The sequence below is a fragment of the Mesoplodon mirus genome, assembly GCF_964341445.2.
Source record: "Mesoplodon mirus genome assembly, chromosome: 9".
Classification (NCBI taxonomy): domain Eukaryota; kingdom Metazoa; phylum Chordata; class Mammalia; order Artiodactyla; family Ziphiidae; genus Mesoplodon; species Mesoplodon mirus.
In genome coordinates, this window is record NC_138985.1 from 73,098,659 (window position 1) to 73,123,404 (window position 24,746).

The following is a 24,746-nucleotide window of genomic DNA, read 5'->3' on the forward strand; positions in this document are numbered from 1 at the left end:
ATCACCAAATTATTTTGCCAACCTTGCAAGTCCTTCCTGAGTTTATGCAGTCAAGGGTGGAGATGGGGGTGAATGGATGGGTTCCCACATGTCCTGAAATCTGCCAGTCACAACAGACTCCTATAGTGAGCTACTGCCATGTAAGGGAGAGGCCTGGTAGGTAAGTATTATAATCACCAATGACCCCACCAATAAGTATGGATACAAATAAATCTAGTAACTAATTCAGACTATCAATATACAACCAAATCATGTGACACAAATAGGATGAAAGAAAAACATCAAGATAAATGAGCAAATGAACTGAACACTCGAGAAAGAGTGTTCAGTATAAGGAATAATAGACAGTATTAAATGAAAATTCCAATTATTATCTTCACAGAAGTCTAAGAGGATTCTTCACCCATTCAATTAAAACAAGCTGCAGTAAAAAAGAGCTTTCAGAAATTATTAAAAAAACATATTTGCCTAATTTAAAACCTCAAAAGAAGGTTGAATAGCAGAATTTACACAGCTGAAATTGGTCATTTTGAAGACCCAATCATAGAATTCTCTGAGAACATAAGAAAAAAAGAAATAAAAAATATGATAAAAGCAATAATATATGTTCAAAAAAGAGGCTAAAGCAAAAAAAAAAAAAAAAAAAAAAAAAAGAGAATAACTATCCCCTGAGCTAAAGAAAGATTTGAGTGTTCAGATTAAAATGTCCATGAATAAACATATAAATAACAGGGTAGAAATCTTATTTAGGGAATAATGACTGAAAACTTGCTAACTCTGGGGAGAGATATGGACATCCAAGTACAGGAGGCTCATACGTGACCTTTCCCAAATTCACTAGATACATTATAATAAAACTGTCAAAATCAAAGACAAAAAATGAACTTTGAAAACAGCAAATCATCTCATATAAGGGAACCCCTGTAAGGCTATCAGCAGATTTCTCAACAGAAACCTTGGAGGCCAGGAGAAAGTGGGATATTCAAAGTGCTCAAATAAAAAATCTGCCATCTAAGAATACTTCACCTAGCAAAGCTGTCCTTCAGATGAAGGTGAGAAAGACTTTCCCAGACAAACAAAAGCTGAGGGAGTTCATCATCACTAGACCTGCCTTATAAGAAATGTTAAAGGGAGTCCTTCAAGCTGAAACGAAAGAATACTAATTAGTGACATGAACACACATGAAAGTATAAAACTTGCTAGTAAAAGTAACTACACAGTCAAATTCAGAATACGCTAATACTGTAGTAGTGGTGTGTAAATCACCTAACTCTAGTATAAAGACAAAAAGACCAAAGCATTTAAAAATGAATATAGCTACAATAATTTATTAATGGATACACAATATAAGAAGATCCACACTGTGACATCAAAAGCATAAAATGGGAACAAGGGAAGTAAAAAGAAGAATTTTTATATGCAATTGAAGTTAAGTTGTTATCGGCTTAAAATAGACTCAAAACTATAAGATGTATTATGTAAGCCTCATGATAACCACAAAGTAAAAACCTATAGTAGATACACAGAAGATAGAGGAATCAAAGCATACCACTACGAAAAATCATCAAGTGATAAAGGAAGATAGCATGAGAGGAAGAAAGAAACTACAAAACAGAAAGAAAACAAGATGGCAAAAATAAGTCCTCATCTATCAATAATTACTTTAAGTGTAAATTGATTAAATTCTCTAATCTAAAGATATAGAGTGGCTAAATGAATAAAAAGCAAGACCCAATTATGCTGCCTATAAGAGTCTTATTTTAGCTTTAAGGATACACATGAAGTAAAAGTGAAGGGATGACAAAAGGTATTCCACACAAATGGAAATGAAAAGAAAGCAGGGGTATATATATATATATATATATATATATATATATATATATTAATATATTATCAGGTGAAACAGACTAAGTTGAAAAATGTAACGAGACAAAGGAGAAAGTCACTATATAATGATAAAGGGGTCACTTCATCAAAAGGATATAACAGTTCTAAATCTATATGCACCCAGCATTAAGACACTTAACTATATTAAGCAAATATTAATAGATAGGAGAGGAGAAATAGACAGCAGCACAATAATTCCAGGGGACTTAAATACCTAATTTAACATTGGATAGATGTTATCTATCCAAAAAAAAATCATTAAGGAAATACTGGACTTGAACTACACTTTAGACTAACTGGACCTAAGCATATACACAGTGCATTCTATTCAACAGCATCAAGGCACACATTGTCCTCAAGCACACATGGAACATTCTCCAGGATAAATCACATGTTAGGTCACAAAACAAGTCTTAACAAATTTAAGATTGAAATCATATCAAGTATTTTTTCTGCCCACAACAGTATGAAATTAGAAATAGGAGAGCTGGAAAATTCACAAATATAACCCTGAACAATCAATGGGTTAAAGATGAAATCAAAAGGAAATCAAAAAGTATCTTGAAACAAATGAAAATGGAAACACAACATACCAAAATTTATGAGATGCAGCAAAAGCAATTCTAAAGGGAAGTTTATACCAATAAATGCCTACATTAAGAAAAAAGAAAGAGTTCAAATAAACAACTTAACTATACACCTCAAGGAACTAGAAGAAGAAGAAAAAACTAAGCCCAAAATTAGAAGGAAGAAAATAAACATCAGAGAAGAAATAACTGAAATAGAGAGAAGAAATAATAGAAAAAAATCAATGAAATTAAGAGGTTTTTTTTTTGGAAAAGATAAAATTGACAAGCCTTTAGTTGAACTGAGAAAAAAAAGACTCAAATAAAGAAAATCATAAATGCAAGAGAGGACATTACAACTAAATACAAAGAATCATAAGAAACTGTATAAACAATCATAAACCAGCATATTGGACAACATGGAAGAAATGGATACTTTCTTAGAAACATACAATCTACCAGGACTGAATTGGAAGAAATAGAAACTCTGAACAGACTTAAAACTAGTAAGGAGATTGAATTAGTAATCAAAAGTCTCCCAACAAAAAAACCCTGCAAGACCAGATGGCTTCACTGGAGAATTCTATCAAACATTTAGACAAGAATTAATGCCAATCATTCTCAAACTCTTCCAACAAATTTAAGAGAAAAGAAGACTTCCAAACTCATTTTACAAGGCTAGTATTACCTTGACACTGAAGTAAGACAAGGACAATAAAAATAAAAGAATATTGTAGGCCAATATCCCTGATGAATACAGATGCCAAAATCCTTAACAAATAGTAGAAACCAAATTCAACATCACATTAAAAGGATCATACACCATGGTCAAGTGGGATTTGTCTTTGCAATGTTAGGATGCTTCTACATATACAGATCAATAAATGTGAAACACTACATTAACAGAATGAAAGATAAAAATCATGTGCTCATTGCAATAGAGACAGGAAAAGCATTTGACAAAATCCAAAACCCCTTCATGATAAAAAAAAAAAACTCTCAACAAATTAGGTATAGACAATATAATATAGGCAATATATGACAAGCTCACAGCTAACTTCACACTCAATGGTGAAAAGCTCAAAGTTTTTCCTCTAAGATCGGGAGCAAAACAAGGATGCCCACTCTTGTCATTTATCTTCAACACAGTACTAAAAGTCCTAGCCAGGGCAATAAGGCAAGAAAAAGAAACAAAAGCCATCAAAATCAGAAAGGAAGAAATAAAATTGTCCATGTTTGCAGTACCTAGAAATAAATTTAACTGAGGAGGAGACAGACTTGTATACTGAAAACTGTAAGACACTGATGAAAGAAATTGAAGAAGATGCAATTAAATGGAGAGATACCCTATGCGTTTGGTTTGGAAAAATTAATGTTGTTAAAATGTCCATACTACCCCAAGTGATCTACAGATTCAATTCAATCCCTAACAAAGTTCCAATGACATTTGTCACACATATAGAAAGAACAATCTTAAAATTCATATGAAACCACAAAAGACCCTGAATTTTCAAAATACTCTTGAGAAAAGCAGAACAAAGCTATAGGTATTAGATTTCCTGATTTCAAACTATATTACAAAGCTATAGTAGCCAAAACAGTGTGAGACTGGCATAAAAAAGACACAAAGACCAATGGAACAAAATAGAGAACCCAGAATTAAACCAATGCATAAATTGCCAATTTATCTTTGACAAAGGCACTAAGAACATGCACAGAGAAAGGACAGCATTTTCAATAAATAGTGTTGGGAAAACTGGACAACCACATGCAAAAGAATGAAATTAACTCTTGTCTTACACAACTCACCAAGATAGAGTAGAAATGGATGAAAGGCTTAAATTTAATACTTTAGGGCTTCCCTGGTGGCGCAGTGGTTGAGAGTCCGCCTGCCAATGCAGGGGACACGGGTTCGTGTCCCGGTCCGGGAAGATCCCACATACCGCGGAGCGGCTAGGCCCGTGAGCCATGGCCGCTGAGCCTGCACGTCCGGAGCCTGTGCTCCGCAACGGGAGAGGCCACAACAGTGAGAGGCCCACGTACCACAAAAAAAAAAAAAAAAAATTAATACTTTAAACCATAAAACTACTATGAGAAGACAAAGGGGAAAGCTTCTTGACAGTGGTCTTGGTAATGACTTTTTTGGACTTGACACCAAAAGCACAGGCAACAAAAGCAAAAATAAAAAAGGGTGACACTACCAAACGTAAGGTAGATAGCTAGTGGGAAGCAGCCGCATAGCACAGGGAGATCAGCTCGGTGCTTTGTGACCGCCTGGAGGGGTGGGATAGGGAAGGCGGGAGGGAGATGCAAAAGGGAGGGGATATGGGAACATATGTATATGTATAACTGATTAAATTTGTTAAATAAAAAAAAAGAATTTCAAAGAAAAAAAAAAGGGTGACAATATCAACTTAAAAGCTTTTGCACAAAAAGGAAATAGAATGAAAAAGAAACCTATAGAATGGGGGAAAATATGTGCAAACTGTGTACCTGATAAGGGGTTAATATCTGAAGTATCTATATATAAGGAACTCATACAACTAAATGGCAAAAAAAAAATCTGATTTTAAAATGGCAAAAAACTTGAACATTTTTCCAAAGAATATACATAAATTGTCAATAAATTGTCAACAGGTACATGAAAATGTGCTCAACATCATTAATTACCAGGGAAATGCAATTCAAAACCACAATGAGATATCACCTCATGTCTATTAGAATGGCTATTATCAAAAAGAAAAGAGATAACAAATGTTGGTGAAGATGTAGAGAAAAGGGAACCTTTGTGGACTGTTGATGGGAATGTAAATTGGTATAATAACATTGTGTAAAACAGTATGTAGGTTCCTCAAAAAAATAAAATAGAACTACCATATGATCAAGCCATCCCACTGCTGGGAACGCATCCAAAGGAATAAAAATCCATATCCTGAAGAGATGTCTGCACTTTCTTGTCCATTGCAGCATTATTCATCATAGCCAAAATATGGAAACACCCTAAGTGTCTGCTGATGGATGAATGGTGTATTTCTAAAAGCATTGCTGTTGGTCCTTCTAAATCTTAGATCCACCACTTTTGGAACTCTCACCCTGTGAGAGAGTCACGGGATTCTCAAGGCACTTGTCTCCTGCTTCTTTTGACTTACAGCTTACAAAGGGAGAGATACTCCAATATCACAAAGGCATAATTGCTTCTATTAAAAATAACCATGTTTGGGGGAATGGGCTTAAAGGAGAGATGTGAGGTCAGAAACAGCCAACAAAGGGGAGCAGGAAAGAAAGGTACCTAAAATAACAGACCTAAAGTGTCGCACGGGTAGCCTTAGAAGTTGCCAGGATCCAGCTCTTTTGGTGGAGTTACTGTCATTCGTTAAGGTTATGTAATCATCTCTACTGTGCAGAAGAGAGTGGAGACTGCTAGACCAACAGAGAGGTGTGAACCATAGAGCATATGCAGAGGAAAAACCAGGGAGTTGAGAATTCTTAATAAGAAACCATAATAGAGATTGACCATGGATTCCAGGCTGTGTCAGAAAGCAAACCAGGAATTCTGATTAGATTACAGCAGTTGACATCTTGGTGCCTTGAGGCAGCTGAAGAACAAACAGATTTAGTGAGCGGGGAGAAGAGGAATGCAAGCATGTGGATACCAGGTGGGATTTCTTAAAAGGAGCAGTTTCAGGCTATGGCAAGGTCTGGGCTGTGACCACAGAAGCAGAATTGGCAGCATGCAGTTCACCCACTGTCTTCTTCAGGGAGCCTTGCAAATAAGACAGGCTTCTGTTAAGGACATTGTTTAGATTCCAAATTAAAAGTGCCTTACAGCCACCAAGTATTAGAGTGTTATTGTGAAGGGATGTGGGGAGATGGCTTCAGGTCATATGCTTGATGGTCGCCTGGCACCTTCCCCGAAGCACTTAAACCTGAATACAAAAAACTACTGACCTATATTATCTTAGGAGGTGTTCTATTTAAGAATAATTTCTACCATTATGCCATGAAGAAACTAAAATCACTCTCTCAATTCAAAATGTCATTCTGTTGCTGACATCCAATTCTTACAACCCTTGGTTATTTTTCATTCTTGGATGAAATGCCTGTCAAGATCTCCGTTGGCCTATTGCAAGATGATTTCCCATTGGCTGTTGGTTGATTTGTTTTTTCAGTCAACCAGAGGTTTGGCTGTGGGATTTAGCTGAAAACCCAGGGACTGCTTTTAAGAAGTGAAGATAAGAAGTAGGAACTGAAGTCCCAAGCACATGGCTGTGAAAGGCAGCAGAGTGAAGAGTTAAGATCACTGGCTCGGTAGTCAGATCTGGCATCAAACTCAATCTCCACCTGCCAGTTGAGTAGAAGAATCCCATTCTCAGTGTTGTCTTCTGTACTATGGGCTAATAATGTCTACTTTGCTGACTTTTTTTACAAAGATTAGACAAGATCAATTATGTAAAGCACTAAACAATTCATTAAACTGTAACATTAGCATTAAAAAAATAAAATAAAATAACCATGTTTTATTAGAGCAATCTTTTCACAGTGCACTCTTGGGAGACAAAAACCTTAACCATCACACCTTGCAACCTGGAGATTTTACCTATTGGAAGAGACACATCTAGAAGAACTCTCTTCAACCTTGCTGGAAGGGCCCCTATCAGGTACTGCTAACCAACCCTTATGCCACCAGAATCCAAGGAACAGACTCTTGGATTCATGTGACACACCTAAAGAAAGTACAGAACCCTGACTGGACTTGCACATCATCTGGTGACTTGAAAGTAGAGATTTCTCAGAATTGACGTAGATGACATCTGATGAGACAGCTTTCCCAGGATATTCAGGCCAGGACTGTTGGAAGTTTGTCATCAAACTTTTAAGGATGATATAACACTTCAGATGATCACAGATATTTAGTATCTTGATAACATATGAACTTTAGATAAAAAAGCGCCTGTGAGTTCTCCCTCCCACCCCTCCTTGTTACTTGCATGTGACCTCAATAGGTTTCCAATCTGTGCACTTTTCCTCTGATGTGAGACACTACACTCAGGAAAGGTCCTTCCTGGCACTGAGGGACAAAAAGCTGCTGAAACTAGAAAACTTGACTTTTTTTTTTTTTGCGGTATGTGGGCCTCTCACTGTTGTGGTCTCTCCCGTTGCGGAGCACAGGCTCCGGACGCGCAGGCTCAGCAGCCATGGCTCACGGGCCCAGCCACTCTGCGGCATGTGGGATCTTCCCAGACAGGGGCACGAACCCGTGTCCCCTGCATTGGCAGGCGGACTCTCAACCACTGTGCCACCAGGGAAGCCCGAAAACCTGACTCTTGATCAATGATGCTTTCAGAGAAAGGTCTTGATCAAAAGGGGGAAAGTAAAAAAAAATTAATAAATAGAAATCTCAATTAAATAGAGTTGGAGACAAGAAGGGGGAACTTTCATGCCCTGTAACAACAGCAGAGTCCAACAGGAAGAAGAAGGATTCCTCTTCTTTCCTGGCAAGGATTCAGCCAATGAAAAGCCATGGACTTTTGGTTTACTATAGCTCTCCCAACTTCGTTTTCCCCTCTATGAAAGTGTTCTCTTCTCCTTGCTGTGCAGGGACTTGCATGTGGCTCACCATGGTTGTAAACCTCAAAGTGCAATCCTCTGCTGACCACCAATAAACCCATCTTTCTTGGAGAAATATCTGGCAGTCCATTTGTTTTAGGGCAACAATGAATAAAGAAAATGTGGCACATATATGCAATGGATTATTATTCACCCATAAAAAACAAGGAAATCCTGTCATTTGCAACTACACGGATGAAGCTGGAAGGCATTACGCTATGTGAAGCAGGGCAGACAGGGAAAGACAAATATTTTATGGTATCACTCACATGTGGAATCTAAAAAAGACCAAAAAAAAAGTCAAACCAGAAATAGAGAATAGACTGGTGGTTGTCAGGGTCTGGGGACTGGGGGTAATGACATGATGTTCTTTAAAGGGTACAAACTTTTAGTTATAAGATGAAGAAATTCTGAGGAAGCAATGTACAGCATAGTGACTATAGTTAATAATACTGCATTATATACTTGACATTTGCTAAAAGCGTAACCCTTAAGTGTTCTCACACACACATAAGGTAACTCTGTGAGGTGTTAGATGTGTTAATTAACTTGGTTGTGGTGATCACTTTACAACATATATGTATATCAAATCATTGTATTATATACTTTATATATACACATATTTATTTGGCAAAAAATGGAAACTATGAAAGAGAATATGGGGAAATACTTTTATGATTTTGATGTGAAGTGTTTCTAAGCACAGAAATTAACACAGAAAACACAGCAAGTGTACAGTTGTGATTGTATACAAATTTTAAACTTCTATAAAGCAATGACCATTAATAAACTATATATTGATATCCTAGAATAAACTATGTTATATACATAATAGACAAAAGATTATTGTCTATAATATAAAAAGACACCACAAATCAATTTTCAAATGGTCAAAAAGAAACGCAAATAGCCAACAGACATATGGAAAGATGTAAAACTTCACTGGCAAAGACTTGTAAGATGAGTTACTTTTTAAAAAACTATCAGTTAGAAAATGTTAAAAGTTTAATAACAGTGGTGTTCATGGAGATGCAGAGAAATGGACACTCTCACCATTATAAGTTCTCAGTATCCATCAAATTATAAAAATTCATACCTTATGGTCTAGCAGTCCCATATCAAATATTTCAAATATTAAATATTCTAAATACTGAAATAAGTGTTCAAATGAATGTGTACAAGGATGTTAATTACTCATAGCACTGGTTGTTATGACAAAAAGATAAATATAATCTAAATGTCCACTGATGTGGGAATGGCTAATTACATGGTAGTCACTCATGATGCTGAACAATAAAACGTGGAGACTACTACAAAGTATGAGGAAGATCTAGGCAGATGCCCAAGACACGCTGGTACATAAAAGTTACAGAATAATACCATTTAAACAATACATTGGGTTTTCAGAAATGTTTTCTGGAATGATACATACAAAGCCACTTACAATCAGCACTAATTGAGGAGTACATCTAAGAGAGGGGAGCATTTCCTCTTTTCTTGATATACTATTTTTTCTGATTGTATTACTATAAGCATATAGTTGACTCCTGAACAACATGGAGGTGAAGGGTGCAGTTGAAAGTCCAAGTATAAATTATAGTTGGCCCTCCATATACTTGGTCCCTCCGTATCCTGGGATTCAACCAACCACAGATCTAGTAATAGTGTAGTATTTATTATTATTGGAAAAAAATCTGCAAATAAGTGGACCCATGCAGTTCAAATCCATGTTGTTCAACAGTCAACTGTATTATTTTTGTGATTTAAAGGCCACTCTGCCCATAGCCATCACTTTCAGGAATGTAATCACCAAGAAAGACCTCCTAACTTTGAGCTAACTATCTTCCTTCCACCAATTGGCTCCCTCAAGTCTGTCATCTTCCACATTATACTCTCTCAAATGTTTGAAGACAGCTGCCATGTACCCCTCAATCTTCTATTATCCAATTAAATATCCCAGGTATCTTCATGCATTCCTTAAGTGAACAGTTTTCAGGGCTCTAAAAACATTCTTTTTAGAATGTCAAGACATGTTCCCCCGGGCTCCATCCGACCAGAACAAAGTAGAGTGGATCTACTAACCCTTTTGATTTGGAAACAATTTCAACAACAAGATGTTACCATTTCAACCATAAGATTCTAATTAGCTCTTCTGGCTACCATACAAAACTGTTTACTGAAAATATAAGCACGGGGTACAGGGTTCATGGAAACTCTCTATTCTATCTTCAGAATTTTTCTGTAAATCTAAAACTGTCCTAAAATAAATTTTATTAAAAATAATCCATCTAATGAACTTATCTACAAATATAAAATGTAATCTGAGGTAAAATTTTCCTCAGAAGGAAGTTTTCTTCACAATTCTCATGTCCTATAGCAATGTGTGATTTGAGTTATATTTTGCTCATATTTGTTTATCCCATAATTCTAGTGACTAATAAAACCACAAAGAAATGCAATAAAACAAGCAGTTTTAACAATAATGTAGGAAAAGTTATTTCATGAATATTCAGAAAAACAACTATGCTTTCTCTGAAAGTTAAAAAAAAAAAAAAGAATTGCCAAAATAAAACTTTAGCTTACTTCTGTTTACTGACTTAAAATTGTAGTGGTATATTAAAATTAAACTAAATCAATTTAAACTTTGAGTTAATTAACAAATATAAATCCTTCAAAACAAGTCCAAATGCATAAAAGAGAGACAGCCATAAGAATAATACATTTGGTCTTTTTTTTTTAAGAAGGCATCTAAGCTTGGTTCATGTTTCCTGTTGTAATCATAATGCTTAAGTTTAATGTATATTCATTTGGAATACTGATATTACAGTAAGTTATTTAATAACTGAATATAGTATGGTTTAAAAACAACTATGAAATAATTACCTCAGATAAGTGTTTGCAGATAAGACATATAAAATATCACGAAAAGCCTGTGAATAGAATCAAATCAATGAAATTTCTAAGGAATTAAATGATGTTTAAAATGTCCTGATTAATTAACAAAAATACCCCCACTATAAAGAAGTATTTTTATTGTTAAAATGAGTCCTCAGAAACAGTTTAGTTCCAGCGCTACCTCAGGCAAATAATTTCTTGAAGTTGTAACCTCCTTTTCTATTTAAAAAAAAAAAGTATTGGAGTAAACCTTTCAGCTCTAAAATTCTAAGCTTTTTATATGTGGATGACTTCTTACCAGTGTTTAAGTTTATATTTTACTGGGTGGCAGGTGGGTTGTGGGGGATTGCTTTCCACAAAGGAGGCAGCTTCCTCCAGGTACTTTCAGAGACTTATTTTATCTTGACCTTCTAAGCGAATTAGGAATTTCTCTCTATCTACACAGTCTATATGCCTGCTTCACTCAAACTCCTGATTATTATAAAATTAGCTATGGTGTACCTGCTTCCCTGATCTACCTCAGCCTGAAGTGACTGCTACAGAAGGCTTAAGAGCACTTATCAAAATGGGACTTCCCTGGTGGTCCAGTGGTTACGACTATGCGTGGCTCAACCAAAAAAAAAAAAAAAAAAAAAAAGAAAGAAACTGTACCAGATGATGATGAGAAAGGGAGGAGTGAAGGCAAAAAATGTGGAAGCTAACTTTGGCCAAAGAGGCTTTAGCAGCAATTACACACAACTTAAGAAATTTACAGGGAACTTAAAAATTTTGCACTCTGCATGATATGTGGCTTATAACTCACAGATAAACATTGAAAAAAATATGTAATAAAATTTCGACTCTAATGTTAAATCTAAGTTTAGAATTTTTAACTTCTCTCATTGATTCAAGGGCATCTGGCACAGACAAATGTTTCAAATAATGAAAATGAGATTAACAGTCTTTTTGGCAAGCAAAAGCCTATTCAAAGGTATAGATAACCGAATATATGCATTTATAGGAGTCTAAGATTCAATAGTGTTACAGGAAATCATACTAGACATGCCTTCCTCCTTTCCTTCTCAGAAGTGATTTCACACAAGTGAAAAGTTAAATGAACATTAGAAGTAGCCCTGAGGTGGAAAATAAGCCATAATAGGACAATTAAAGACTGAGGTGTTTATGTGGATGCAGAAAGGAGTTAAGCTTTAATGGCTGCAGGGATGGGTGTGTGTGTGTGTGTGTGCGCGCACGTGCATGCATGCATGCATGTGCCTGCTACTGCACGTGCACGGTTTGAGCTGTGGTACGTTTGGGGGCTAGTATGATGTTTATGAGTCTTAGATCTTGTATCTTTATTTTTAAAATAGTTAATAGTATATCTAGTTATCATTTTTTCCTGTGCTAGATATCTCCCCACTGAACAGTTAATTCTTGCATTAGTCCCCGCCAAGTGGAGCCTTGTAAGAATAACACAAATTGCCATGATGGAATAGAGAAATAGGCTAGTGGAGAAAATATGCAACTTGAGCTAAGTAGGGCCAAAGCAATGGAAAGCAGCAAACCTGTGTGTAGTTTACCCATTTGTATCTATCCTGACTCTTTCCACGTGGTCCCTAAGGAACTGGATCAAGGGGGAAACAACAGAGATGTACAGGGAGATGCCTTTCTCACTCATAAATTATTCATCTTCTATGTTAAAACAAAGGAATGAGAAATGTGGGAACTGGAACTACATAGGGAAGATAGACAATTTGACTTTAAACTTAGAACACTGGCTTCAACAGAACCACACTTCGTATGACAGTAGAGAAATCATGTTATTGCTATCTGCTTAAAAGCATAAAATACATACTGACTTAAGGCAGGACAACTTTTAAACAATAAAAATAAAGATGGTTCAAAATTGCTAAAAACTGAGGACCCACTGTCTTTAACCTGACTTTTGGATAAACTACTCCCAGATCAAGAAAATCTTCCAGTGGTATTTTAAACATTATTTCTTCTACTGTGATAACATTTTGTTTTTTTGTGAAAACAGTGAACAGTAGAGAATGATATTTTAATGACTATACAAATTTCTCCTATTCATGTCTCAAAATGGATCCGGCTTTTTTCAATGTGCTTTATATTTGAAAGATACCAAAGTGGTCGTTGTACTTTTTTTTAGTACCTATAACAATTGCAATTATTTAATCATTTGGGAAATTATTTGCTGAATGTTCCCCCCGGCTCAGACTGTGAGTTTCAAGATAGGGCTGGGCTTGTCTTATTTATCTCAGTGTACCTACTTTGTTAACGTAGTTCTTAGAACATAGTGGGTAAATGACAAATTTCTTTCGAAAGAATAAGTAAAAATATCTTTTCTAATGTGGCTTTCAGAAAAAAACCCACATAATACTAGATAAAGAAAAATCTGAATAAAAAAAGCTTTTTAGGGAGGGAAGAGTTCATCCTAAAAGTAAGACAGAATTCTGAGCTATTAGCATTAATCTAAGTCCTTGTCTTGAACCCAAAAGCAAGTGAAAAAAATTTTAAATACCTTTTTAAAGATAAAATAAGTAATCACTATAACGATTGGAAGCAACAATGTCTCTGTGTAGCTCAGTGGCGTCTGAAATATAGCAAATTATTCAAAATAATTATTTAAATTTTACATTAAATGAATAAAAATGTATGTCAACTTGAGTGTCACAATAAGATTTTGTAAAGGTAAAAGATATCTTTGTCATTAACAGACTATATATTTATTGAGTTTCATGTTCTAATACAAGAATCAAAAATATAAAATAGTTACACAAATATATTAAATAGTTTTAATGATAAAAACTATTAAAATTAGCTATGGATATTATTTTTTCCTTTATTTTGGTTTTATCTTTCCTTTATTTATATTATATAATAGTAAGTTTAAAACGTGTGTTTACTGATCCCTGGGCCCTAGATTATCATTTCCTGGGCTGCAAATTCTATTATTTTCATTTGTGAAACTACAGAACTAACAATGAAGAAAGTTACACTAAGTAATTAAGTATGAATAATAAAATAATAGCAGCAGCTAAATAATTCTCATGAATTGTGATAGTGATTTACCATGTAACAAAATTATATATTTCTTGAAGGCAGGAATCAAGTAATTTTACTCTTCATAGTCCGACTACAAACTGCCTCACAGATAATTAGTGGTCAATAATTGTTTCTGAATAAATGTATGACTGGATAGATAAGAGAATAATAGATGATTAGTAGTATATCTTTCTTGGCAATGTCTTATTTTAAAAGTTTGTAATATTTGGGACATTAAGTGAAAAAAACCTGAATTTTTAAAAAACAAAAACAAGAATTTGGGTCTATATTTCCTGAGTGGTCTCATACCTCCAACTGACCCAGATTATTAAAAGTAATTGAACTGTAGTAACAGTAACTGACTATGGGTCATACAGTATGTTATGCACTTGCCCTGGTAGGGGCCATTGTTTACTGATTTTATACATAAGAAACCAGGTGAAGGAGGCCATATAATTAGCAAAAGTTACTGTAAAAAAATGATAGAGTAAGTAAATTGGGTGTTTCTGAATAAAACTTTTGAGTTTCAGATTAAAGGGAAAACTTAAGAGCAAGAACCCATCATACCTGTAGAGGAGAAAAAAAGAAACATTCATACCGCTTTTTCCATGAAGTCAAGTTCAGGAGCACAGGTGTAAATTAAAGTATCAAAGTTTGTGTAATTTAAGATTCTGGCTGCAATAAAGTCACTCAGGCGAATCTGGAAGAAAATAAAAACAAATTAAAATTACACAAATAATTATAGTTAATAATAATTGGTTTGATGTAATAGTAACAAAGTCTACAGAGAAGATAAATCCAAGGTACATGGATGCCTCTCCAAAAAAACAAAAAATACAGTGAACCACATTATGTGCTCAATTATGAAGAAAATTGAAAACAAACAGAAATAGCAAGAGAAATAAAAAGGAAAAAGAAGTTCAGAAAAAGCAAGCAGAGAAGGTGATAATGTAAAGAATGAGCTAAAATCAACATTTGCTGGGCACGAACCACCATGCAGTTGATCATGAGATTTTATAATCAGATCATTTATCAAGAAAAAAACAATTTCAGTTAACTTCTTTCACCACACATTGTAAATCATGAACAAATTTTCCATGCACTGTCATTTTCACAAAGCCTCACACATTGAGCACAATTTTTGGTGCTTCTTGAATTTTTCAGACATAAATTCAAGCCATTAACTATGAGAGTTATTCTTCAAGAGAATTACAACAACTATACATACTACTTTGATTTAGTTACTTGATCTCAAAGGACTTTAAAATAAACACCACCAACCAAATCCAATGTAGAACTATTTTCTACTGATTATTTATTACCTACTTTGGTGAGACAATTATTTTTACACTGCATTCTTAGAAGGCCAGATAAAGAAAAATATTTGGCATGTTAAACATTAACTCAAACTACTTTACAAGGACATAAATTATTATATATCAACTTTGATGATTATCTATGGTTTTCATTTATTCATGATTCCCCTTATCTACCAGTAACAAGGATAATTTACAGTTAACTTTATTTTTCTAATTTAGAATAGGCCTGGTAACTAATTACAATTTAACCAAGCCACTTTAGTTTCAAGTCTTTCTCACAGCTGTCACACAGAAGTCAGCTGTGTGTGTGACAAGGGGTGTGTGTGTGTGTGTGTGTGTGTGTGTGTTAGGATTTGTAAAGAGTTGGGTGGCAATGTGGAGCAAGGCAAGAAAGAAACTAACAGACCAACTTAATAAATAACTTAGGAGGCCTAAATAAATTTACCATAAAATGTATACCCCCTACAGAATAAAAATTTAAGAACAACAAATATGCCTAATAAACCACTCTGCAGATCTAACAATAAATGGCAAATAAATTCTTACATTTTAAAATTTTATTTAACATGAACATGTATGCAGGCTCAATTCTCCTGGATAGTGACAGCATTTGACATTTTAAGAGAGTAACTACTATCTATAATCCCTTGTTAAAGTTGAAGCAATTTCAGCATTAGAGTCCTAATTGGAGAGTACTACATAAGGTAAATTTCAGAGTAGATTATTGTATGATATACTCATCTATCCTCATATCCAAACAGAAAGTGCTGAAAAATCAAAAGTTAAAATCATGCATTGTTTTCTATTCCCCAAACAAACTAGTTAATAGGAACTTTTGCTTTGAAAAGGGCCATTATTTGAGGTATTAGCCTTAAAACAGACAGAAACAACATGCATGAGGGATGTGGTCCATATATTTTCTAGAAGTTGAAAAGACAGAGAATTTTTATCATTCTCTTTATACAAGAAGAACTTTAAAAATATCAAATCACATCTTAATTTTAGTCTATAATTATAAATAAAATTATATTGAGATCTTGAGCTCTATATTGCAAAGCTGAGTACAGACTGTTCATATGTTAACATTTACAATGAATTAATAACTTATTAAACAAACTATTTGTATTTTAACCAAAATATAAACAACTACTTAACATATTTTTTTCCTAGAAGGCTAAGTCACCATTCATTGATATACTTTCTTCTTAGTGGGTTGAAAAGATCTGCAGGGTATTAGTACTGACTCTGCCAATAACTAGTTTGGGACCTTGAAGAAGGCACTTAACCTCTATAAAATGAAGAGGTTTCATTTAAAAATAGATGGTTTCAAAGTCTTCATCCAACTAAATATGTATAGAAATTCTAATGTTTTAACTAGAAAGTACTTACATGGTCTGAAACACCTAAAATTTTAGATGTCAGAAATTTCAGAATGATTGTCCCACAAAACCAAGCACTTCCTTGAATTATCTAGAAAATAAACAAAATAGATAGAAGTCAGAAGACCAAAAGGCCCTTCCTCCTGGAAATTAAACCTCCTATTAATAAGTCTTAAGTGAAAGGGAAACACAAACTCAAAAAAAATTTTTTTAAATATGGTAATGAAAACTACATATTAGAAACTAAGGGATGCATGTAAAGCAATGATCAGAAGAAAATTCATGGCCTCATAAACTTTTATCAATAAAAATGAGAGTAAAGGAAATAAATGAAAAGCTGGACTCAAATATCTAGATAAAGAACAACAAAATAAACAAAAACACATAAAAGGAAATATTCAAGAGAATAGTCTATTATATTTAGACCTATGTGCATCCATTTTGTTGTCCTTTACTTCTTCTGGATGTTCTAACATTTCTTCTCTCATCATTTACTTCCTGTTTCAAGGACTTCTATTAATCATTATATAAGGGTTGCTCTGCTAGCAATAAATTCTTAGTTTTCCTTCATCTGAGAATATGTTTTACTTTCCACTTCATTCCTAAAAGACACTTTCACTGGATATATAACTTGTGGTTGACAATTCTTTCCAGCACTTGACAAATGTTGTGCCACCTCCTTCTGGCTCCCATAGTTTCAGATGAGAAGTCTGCTGTAAATTCGAATCAGTTTTGCCCTAAAGGTAATGCATTATTTCCCTCTGTCTGCTTTCAAGACTTTTTCTTTGCCTTTCATTTGTAGAAGTTGAATTATGATGTATCTTGGCATGGATTTTGTTGGCTTTATCCTACTTGGGATTAACTCAGTTTCTTGACTCTGTAGTGTTATGTCTTTTACCAAATTTGGAAAGTTCTCAGCCATTACTTCTTTTTTTTTTTAACATCTTTATTGGAGTATAATTGCTTTACAATGGTGTGTTAGTTTCTGCTTTATAACAAAGTGAATCAGTTATACATATACATATGTCCCCATATCTCTTCCCTCTTGCATCTCCCTCCCTCCCACCCTCCCTATCCCACCCCTCTAGGTGGTCACAAAGCACTGAGCTGATCTCCCTGTGCTATGTGGCTGCTTCCCACTAGCTATCTATTTTATGCCATTACTTCTTCAAATACTTCAAATACCACTCTCTTTTTCCTCTCCTGTGGAACTTCCACGATACAAATATTAAATCTTCTGTTATTGTCCCACACTTTCCTAAGCCTCTATCATTTTTTTCCAGTTACTTTTCCTCTGTTGTTTAGATTGGGTAATTTCGATTCTTCTATCTTCAAGTACACTGATTGCTTTCTTTGTTACATTCATTCTTCTATGAAGCTCATTCACTGCGTTTTTTATTTCAGTTACAGTATTTTTCAAGTTTTTTTTTTAATTCCCAAGTTATTCCTTTTTTAAAAAAATTTTCTATTTCTTTGGTGATATTTTGTTTGCTTCTAGAGTACTTATAATTGCTCAGTGAAGTATTTTTATGATGACTGCTTTAAAATTCTTGCCAAATAATCCCAACATCTTACTCATCTGAGTGTTAACATCTCTTTATTGCCTTTTCTCATTCAAGTTCAAGTTCCTTATCCTTATTACATGATAAGTGGTTTCACACATTTTTTAAAAAAAATTTAAATTTCAAAAATATTAGATTTATTCAGATACTATGTATTTTTTTCTCCCTAAAATATATGGCATATTTTCTAAAATATGATTTTGTTTGTTGCCAAAGAATAGAAATACAATTAACTTTTAAATATTAATCTTATACCTAGCCATGTTATTTTTATAATTTCTAATAATTATTTTGTTTTATATGTAATGATATAATAAATTTTGATTTTTCTTTCCATTTCTTTTCTGATCCTGTTATTTACTTTCTTGCTTTTATATGTTTGAACCTTTAATAAAATGTGAAAAAACATATTAATCTTGATCTTCATAAATGGAATACTCCAAATATCTCTCCTGCAAAACCAATGACTGCTGAAGAATTTTACTGGGTTAAGTAAACTCCCTGCTATTTCTTCTGTGCTAAGAGTTTTTATTATAAATGGGTGTTTAATTTTATGAAATTTATTTTCTGCATCTAATGAGATGATCATAAAGTATTTTTCTCCTTTAATTTGCTAGTGTGATAATTTACATTTATAAATTTTCCAGAAACATCTTTGCATTCCTGGGATGAGCCCAATTTGACAAGAATGGATTATCCCTTTTTCTTACAAAAACAGGTGTTTTTCTAAGAAAAGGTGTTATTTCACAAAATAGCTTTGCTATTTCTTTTTGATGGTCTTCCAGAAAAAAGACATAAAAAGCCAGAATGTTTTCTGTGTTGTTCAGATGACTACCATGACTAATTTCTCCTTTTTGCAAGAGATTGATGGTATTAATTATATCAGTTTTAAAACATAAATATAAGCTGAACATTCATTATATCTTAACTGTTCTCTCCTTAGATTTTTGTTTCCTTGAAATTCTTGACTTGAAAGCTTTTTATTCTTTGCAGTCTAAAATTGAAAATATTTAAGACAATAAATTTTCCTCTGAACACAATTTTGGCAGAATTCCCTAAACATCCACAGATACTGCTCTATTTATTGTCATTTTTCAGTAATTTGTAATTAAAATTTTGAGTTAAATTATTAAATAAAAATATTTAAATTTTCTGTTGATTTCTTGGTTTAATCTTTAAAAAAACAAGTTTTGCCAATTTTTCTGAAGAAAAAAAATCAAATATTAGAAGGGTCATATCATTCAATACAAGTGTATTTTCACCATAGGGGATGGGTGAATTCTTCCAGCAATAAGAAACTGGCAACTCATTCCATTTTGTTTGTTTGTATTCTGAGTCACTATCTACCCTCTTATCATTTCCAGTTTTACCGTACCAATATATAATATGTAATCACAGAGTTCTTCAATATGGTAGATTTTATTTTTTAGTAGGAGCACATTAAAGACCTAGAGAAAAAGAATGTCATCTGTCTGATATTATGAGAATTAGTCATTGCAGTGCCTACTTAATAAGGTACTTATTTTACTTTGTAACATAACATACAAATATAGAGGTAACATGGGCAATCCATTTGTACATTTGCAAAGAAGTCAAACAAAGATCAGGTAGTGGCTGAGATGAAATAAAAAGGAACTGGGAGACTGTAGGAAAAATGTTAAAAGGACGAAAATAATAAGAGTCTAAAGTTTGAAGCCAAAGGAAAGATAGATGATGGATAAGTGTAGAGAAGAGAAAAAGGGAAAGTGGGGACAGAACTACAGACTGAGTTATTTTGAAGAGAAGGTTAGTAAATCTAAATAAAGAAACTCAAAGCTAATAGAAAAAAATTAAAAGCAAGGTAGTAGGGTATAGCAGAAGGAAAAGTAAAGAAGAAAGGCCTGAGGGTAGTGCTGAAATAAATGAACTAACTTCTTCTTTTTTTTTTTTTTTTTGTGGTATGCAGGGCTCTCACTGTTGTGGCCTCTCCTGTTGCAGAGCACAGGCTCCGGACGCGCAAGCTCAGCAGCCATGGCTCATGGGCCCAGCCGCTCCGCAGCATGTGGGATCTTCCCGGACTGGGGCACGAACCCATGTCCCCTGCATCGGCAGGCGGACTCTTAACCACTGCGCCACCAGGGAAGCCCCTGAACTAACTTCTTGAAAATGACTTGTAGATATTGCTAAGGAGTGTTTCCCACCTTATGTAAGTAGCTATTTATAATATTTACTAACTATAAATCATTCATTTTTAAAGCATATTATCTGTATTCAGTTTATAGAAATAAAAAAGGATTTGAAGAAATTGTGTTAAAAATGTTGAACCTTACCCAAAAGCAGAGTTCAGATGCACCCAATCTTTGAATTTTATTTCTTCTTAGAATTATCACCTAAAATGCATATGACATAAAATAACACAATTAACTTTTTTAAAATTACATTTCAAAAATTACACATTTCAAAAATTACACAGCCACCCCCTTCCATCTTGGCTATCACCAGCCATTTTCCTTCTTAATTGTTGATTTTTCTGAACTTGGACATGGAAAATTTCCTTGGGGTGAAAGCCAAATGCTTTGTGTACCAGAAAGTTGACCCTAGAATCAAGTTAATTCCTTACTGAGTTACTTGGGACGTTTTATGCAGGGCAATTCCTCTGAGGAGATAGATAGTGTGTGAAAGGTATGTCCATGCAAGCATACATGTGGGTTATCCAGCAAAATTAGTGGTCTAAATTAACATGAAAGTCCTTCCTCTCCAAACTCCCAAATATTTTTAAATGTTTTAAAAAATATATATCTAACTGAATTTATAAGAAAGAAAAGGAACTTTCCAGGTGCCAGAGAAAAGAACGTGATTTTAAAAAAGTAAAACATTAATTAGGAGAGTTTTTAAGGAGTTGGCAGTTTTTAAGGAGGTCTGTAGAACAGGGTTACAACTATGGGCTTGTATTAAAAGGGAGGGCAGCAGAAGAAGACTTGGGACTATGAAAGGTAAGAAACTGGAATTAAGACTCATGCATACAGCTGGGGTCCTCAAAAACTATATCCTTGGTGCTATCAACTGAATGTTTACGTCCCTCCACTGATCCTGTGTTGAAACCCTAAGCTCCAATGTGACATATTTAGAGGTGGAACATTTGTGAGGTAATTAGATCATGAGGGTGGGAACCTCATAAATGGGATTAGTGCCTTGCTAAGAACAGACATGAGATGATCCCTCTCTCCATCATGGGAGGATACAATGAAGATATCTGTCTGCAAATCAAGAAGAGAGCCCTCATCAAGAACTAAATCAGCTGACACCTTGATCTCGGACTTCCCAGCATCCAGAACTGTAAGAAACAGATTTCTGTGTAAGCCACCCATTCTGGTATTTTTGTTATAGCAGCTTGAACTGACAAAGACATGCAGGACTAGGAATACTCCTCCTACTATCTCTACAAGTTGGTAAGGTATTTGTTTATTCCCAAGTTTGTGTTGGAAAAACAAAAAGTTCCAATGAGAAACAAATCTTAGGCCTGTGTATTACTAAGATTTGGAGGAGAATTTTGCATCATCTAATTGGCCCAAGATGAGCCAGGATTCCTAAAGTTCCAACAATAGGAAAATATAAATGTACCAGATTACACAGGCAAAATTGTTTGTAAATGCAAAATATAAGAAATAAACAGGACTTCCCTGGTGGCGCAGTGGTTGAGAGTGCGCCTGCCGATGCAGGGGACACAGGTTCGTGCCCCGGTCCAGGAAGATCCCACATGCTGTGGAGCAGCTGGGCCCGTGAGCCATGGCCGCTGGGCCTGCGCGTCCGGAGCCTGGGCTCCGCAACGGGAGAGGCCACAGCACTGAGAAGGCTGCATACCGCAAAAAAAAAAAAAAAAAAAAAAAAAAAAAGAAATAAACAAAATGCCCAGACTTAGGAGAATGGTTGAATTATCTATGGAATATGCAGAAGGGAATAGTTACTATGAAATTACAAGAAAGAATGAAGATCTCCGTGAACTGATATGGAGTGATATCTAGGAAAGGTTGCTAAGTGATACCCAGAATAGGTTGATAAATCAAAATGCAAAAGACTATAGTATGCTACCTTTCATGTAAGTAGGAGGGGGTATAATAAAATATACATGTAATATTTATTAGTGCAAAAAATAAAAAATAAAAAACAACTAAATGGGTAAACCAGAAAAATTGAGAAGGAAAATGTAAAATTCTCTGTTCACAGATGGCATGATCTTAGATGTAGAAAACATTAAAGATTCTACACACACACACACACACACACACACACACACACACATAAACTGTTAGAATAAACAAGTTCTGCAAAGTAGCAGGATACAAACTCAACAAAGAAACTATGTTGCATTTCTATACACTAACAATGAACTATCTAAAAAGGAAATTAAGAAAACAATCCCACTTACAATAGTCTCAAAAAGAATAAAATATTAAGAATAAACATAACCAAAGAGGTGAAAGACTTACACACTGAATACATTGCTGAAAGAAATTAAAGAAGACACAAATGAAAAGATAGTATTTGTCTTTCTCTGTCTGACTTATGTCACATAATTATGCCCTCAAGGTCTATCCATTCTGTCACAGATGGTAGGAAAGCCTTTAGCTACCATTTCCAGGGCCCTTCATTTGTTTGAGCCAGACTGAGATCTAATATTATATTCCTTTCATCTGAAGGACCTCCTTTAACATAAAGGTCATAAAGTCTTTATTTTGCCTGCATTTTTGAAAGACATGTTTGCTGGATATAGAATTATAGATAGTATTTTTAAATATTTTAAAGATGCTTCTTGACTGTTTTGTTGCTTGCACTTTTTTCTTATGAAAAATCTGCTGACATCCTTACTCTTTGTTCTTCTGTATTTAACATGTCTTAATTCTATTGCTACTCCCAAGATTTTCTCTTTATTGCTGATCTTGAACAATTTGACAATATGCTTACTCTAGCTCTATGTTTTTTGTATTTGAGATTCACTGATACTCTTCATCTCTGAGATTATAATTTTCATCAAATTTGGGAAATTACTGGTCATTATTTCTTCAAATATTTTTCTACTTCCTCCCAACTCCCCCCCCATTTAGAAATGTACTTTACTTTTCCTATATGAACTGTGAACTGTAAAGGAGGGATTGGAATATCACCATTTTGCAATCCCTACTGAATTAATGGATCTGGTACTAAGCGCTGATCATAAAAAGAGAGGCACCAGATAATATGTGCCTCCTGACTGAAGAACAATACTATATACTTGCCAAAGGAGTTAAATCTGAACACATCCAGGTTTTAGACCCAAGTATTAATATAAATACAGAAGATAAAAGAAGATGTAAAGTGGCACCATGAGAATTTGGGAGCAAAATCTAGACCACAGAACCCTTCACATGTTCAGTGACCCAGGTAAAAAAAAATATCCCGGGGAAAAAAACAGGGAGACATATTGGAAACCTATAGATAATAATAGAAACTTAAGTGATGAAACTATAAAGAAAAGCCTGGAGTGATCACCATAGTCAAGATAGTCACTACAGTTTTAGAGCAGCTCAAGGGAGTTATGATTGAGGCAGGTTACATGGAAGGCTTCTAGAATGGTTAGAAAAGTTCTGGTTTTGACTTGATGGTAGTTTAAGGGTGTTTGCAAGTAACAGTCCATTAATCAGTACTTATCAGTACTAGTCAGAACTAAGTACATAAAACATTGGTTTTATGAGGTTTTCTACATCTGTGCTATATTTTAAAATAAAAAAAATGTTTTCATAGAAAGAGGTTGATGAACACACTATTACAAGTCATCTACTTTGTAATACTGAAAAAGTTTGACAAAATGTTGAAAAGAAAGGGCCTATGTCTTTTGGGAGAGAGAAAGAAGAGAAATTACTTACTGGGAGCCAAAAAAAAAAAAAAAGGTATGGGGAGAAAAAATGTTAAAAACCTAAATCTCAAAAGATTCAATCAATGCACCATACATGGAAAAGTGCTATATTTTGGTATTTCTGTAGTAAGTTATCATTTCTGGTCATTGTGGAAAGAGAACATTCTAGGAACATTCCAGTGGAGAACATTCCAGGTTCTGGCTTACGAATATCGGAAGTGTGACTATAAGGTAATAAAACTGATTTACTGAACCACCATTCCAAATACAACTCTAAATGAGTGTTATTCCATGAAAGTAAGTCACGCAAAGAAACTACACCCTTATTATAATTATGTTGCCACTGCTCAAAACAGTTTGGAACTCCTCTTTATAAACTATCTTTAGAGATTATTTCCTTATGGGTTCAAGAAAACAGGTCTTATAACTTTGTTGTCACACTATATTTTGATCAAGATCTGTATTACCCAGCCCAATCACCCACCTTATTCACAAGACTTTGGTCATTTCCAAAAATCAAATCCACCCTTAAAATACAAAGATTTGCCACCACTGAGGACATTCAAAAGAATGTGCCATAGTCTGTGAAGGCAATTCATAGGAGTTCCAAAAACGTT

At 34.4% G+C, this 24,746-nt stretch overlaps 1 protein-coding gene across 1 annotated transcript in view; it reads right to left on the reverse strand.

The window, feature by feature from the left end:
• DPY19L2 (dpy-19 like 2) overlaps positions 1-24,746 on the reverse strand; it is an 87,856-nt gene that overhangs the window by 20,050 nt on the left and 43,060 nt on the right. The window contains exons 12-16 of the mRNA XM_082631685.1: positions 20,570-20,629; positions 16,709-16,789; positions 14,599-14,700; positions 13,477-13,548; positions 10,944-10,990 (exon numbers count right to left, since the gene is read on the reverse strand). Of these exons, the coding sequence (XP_082487811.1) occupies positions 10,944-10,990; positions 13,477-13,548; positions 14,599-14,700; positions 16,709-16,789; positions 20,570-20,629 (362 nt within the window). The remainder of the gene's footprint in view (positions 1-10,943; positions 10,991-13,476; positions 13,549-14,598; positions 14,701-16,708; positions 16,790-20,569; positions 20,630-24,746) is intronic.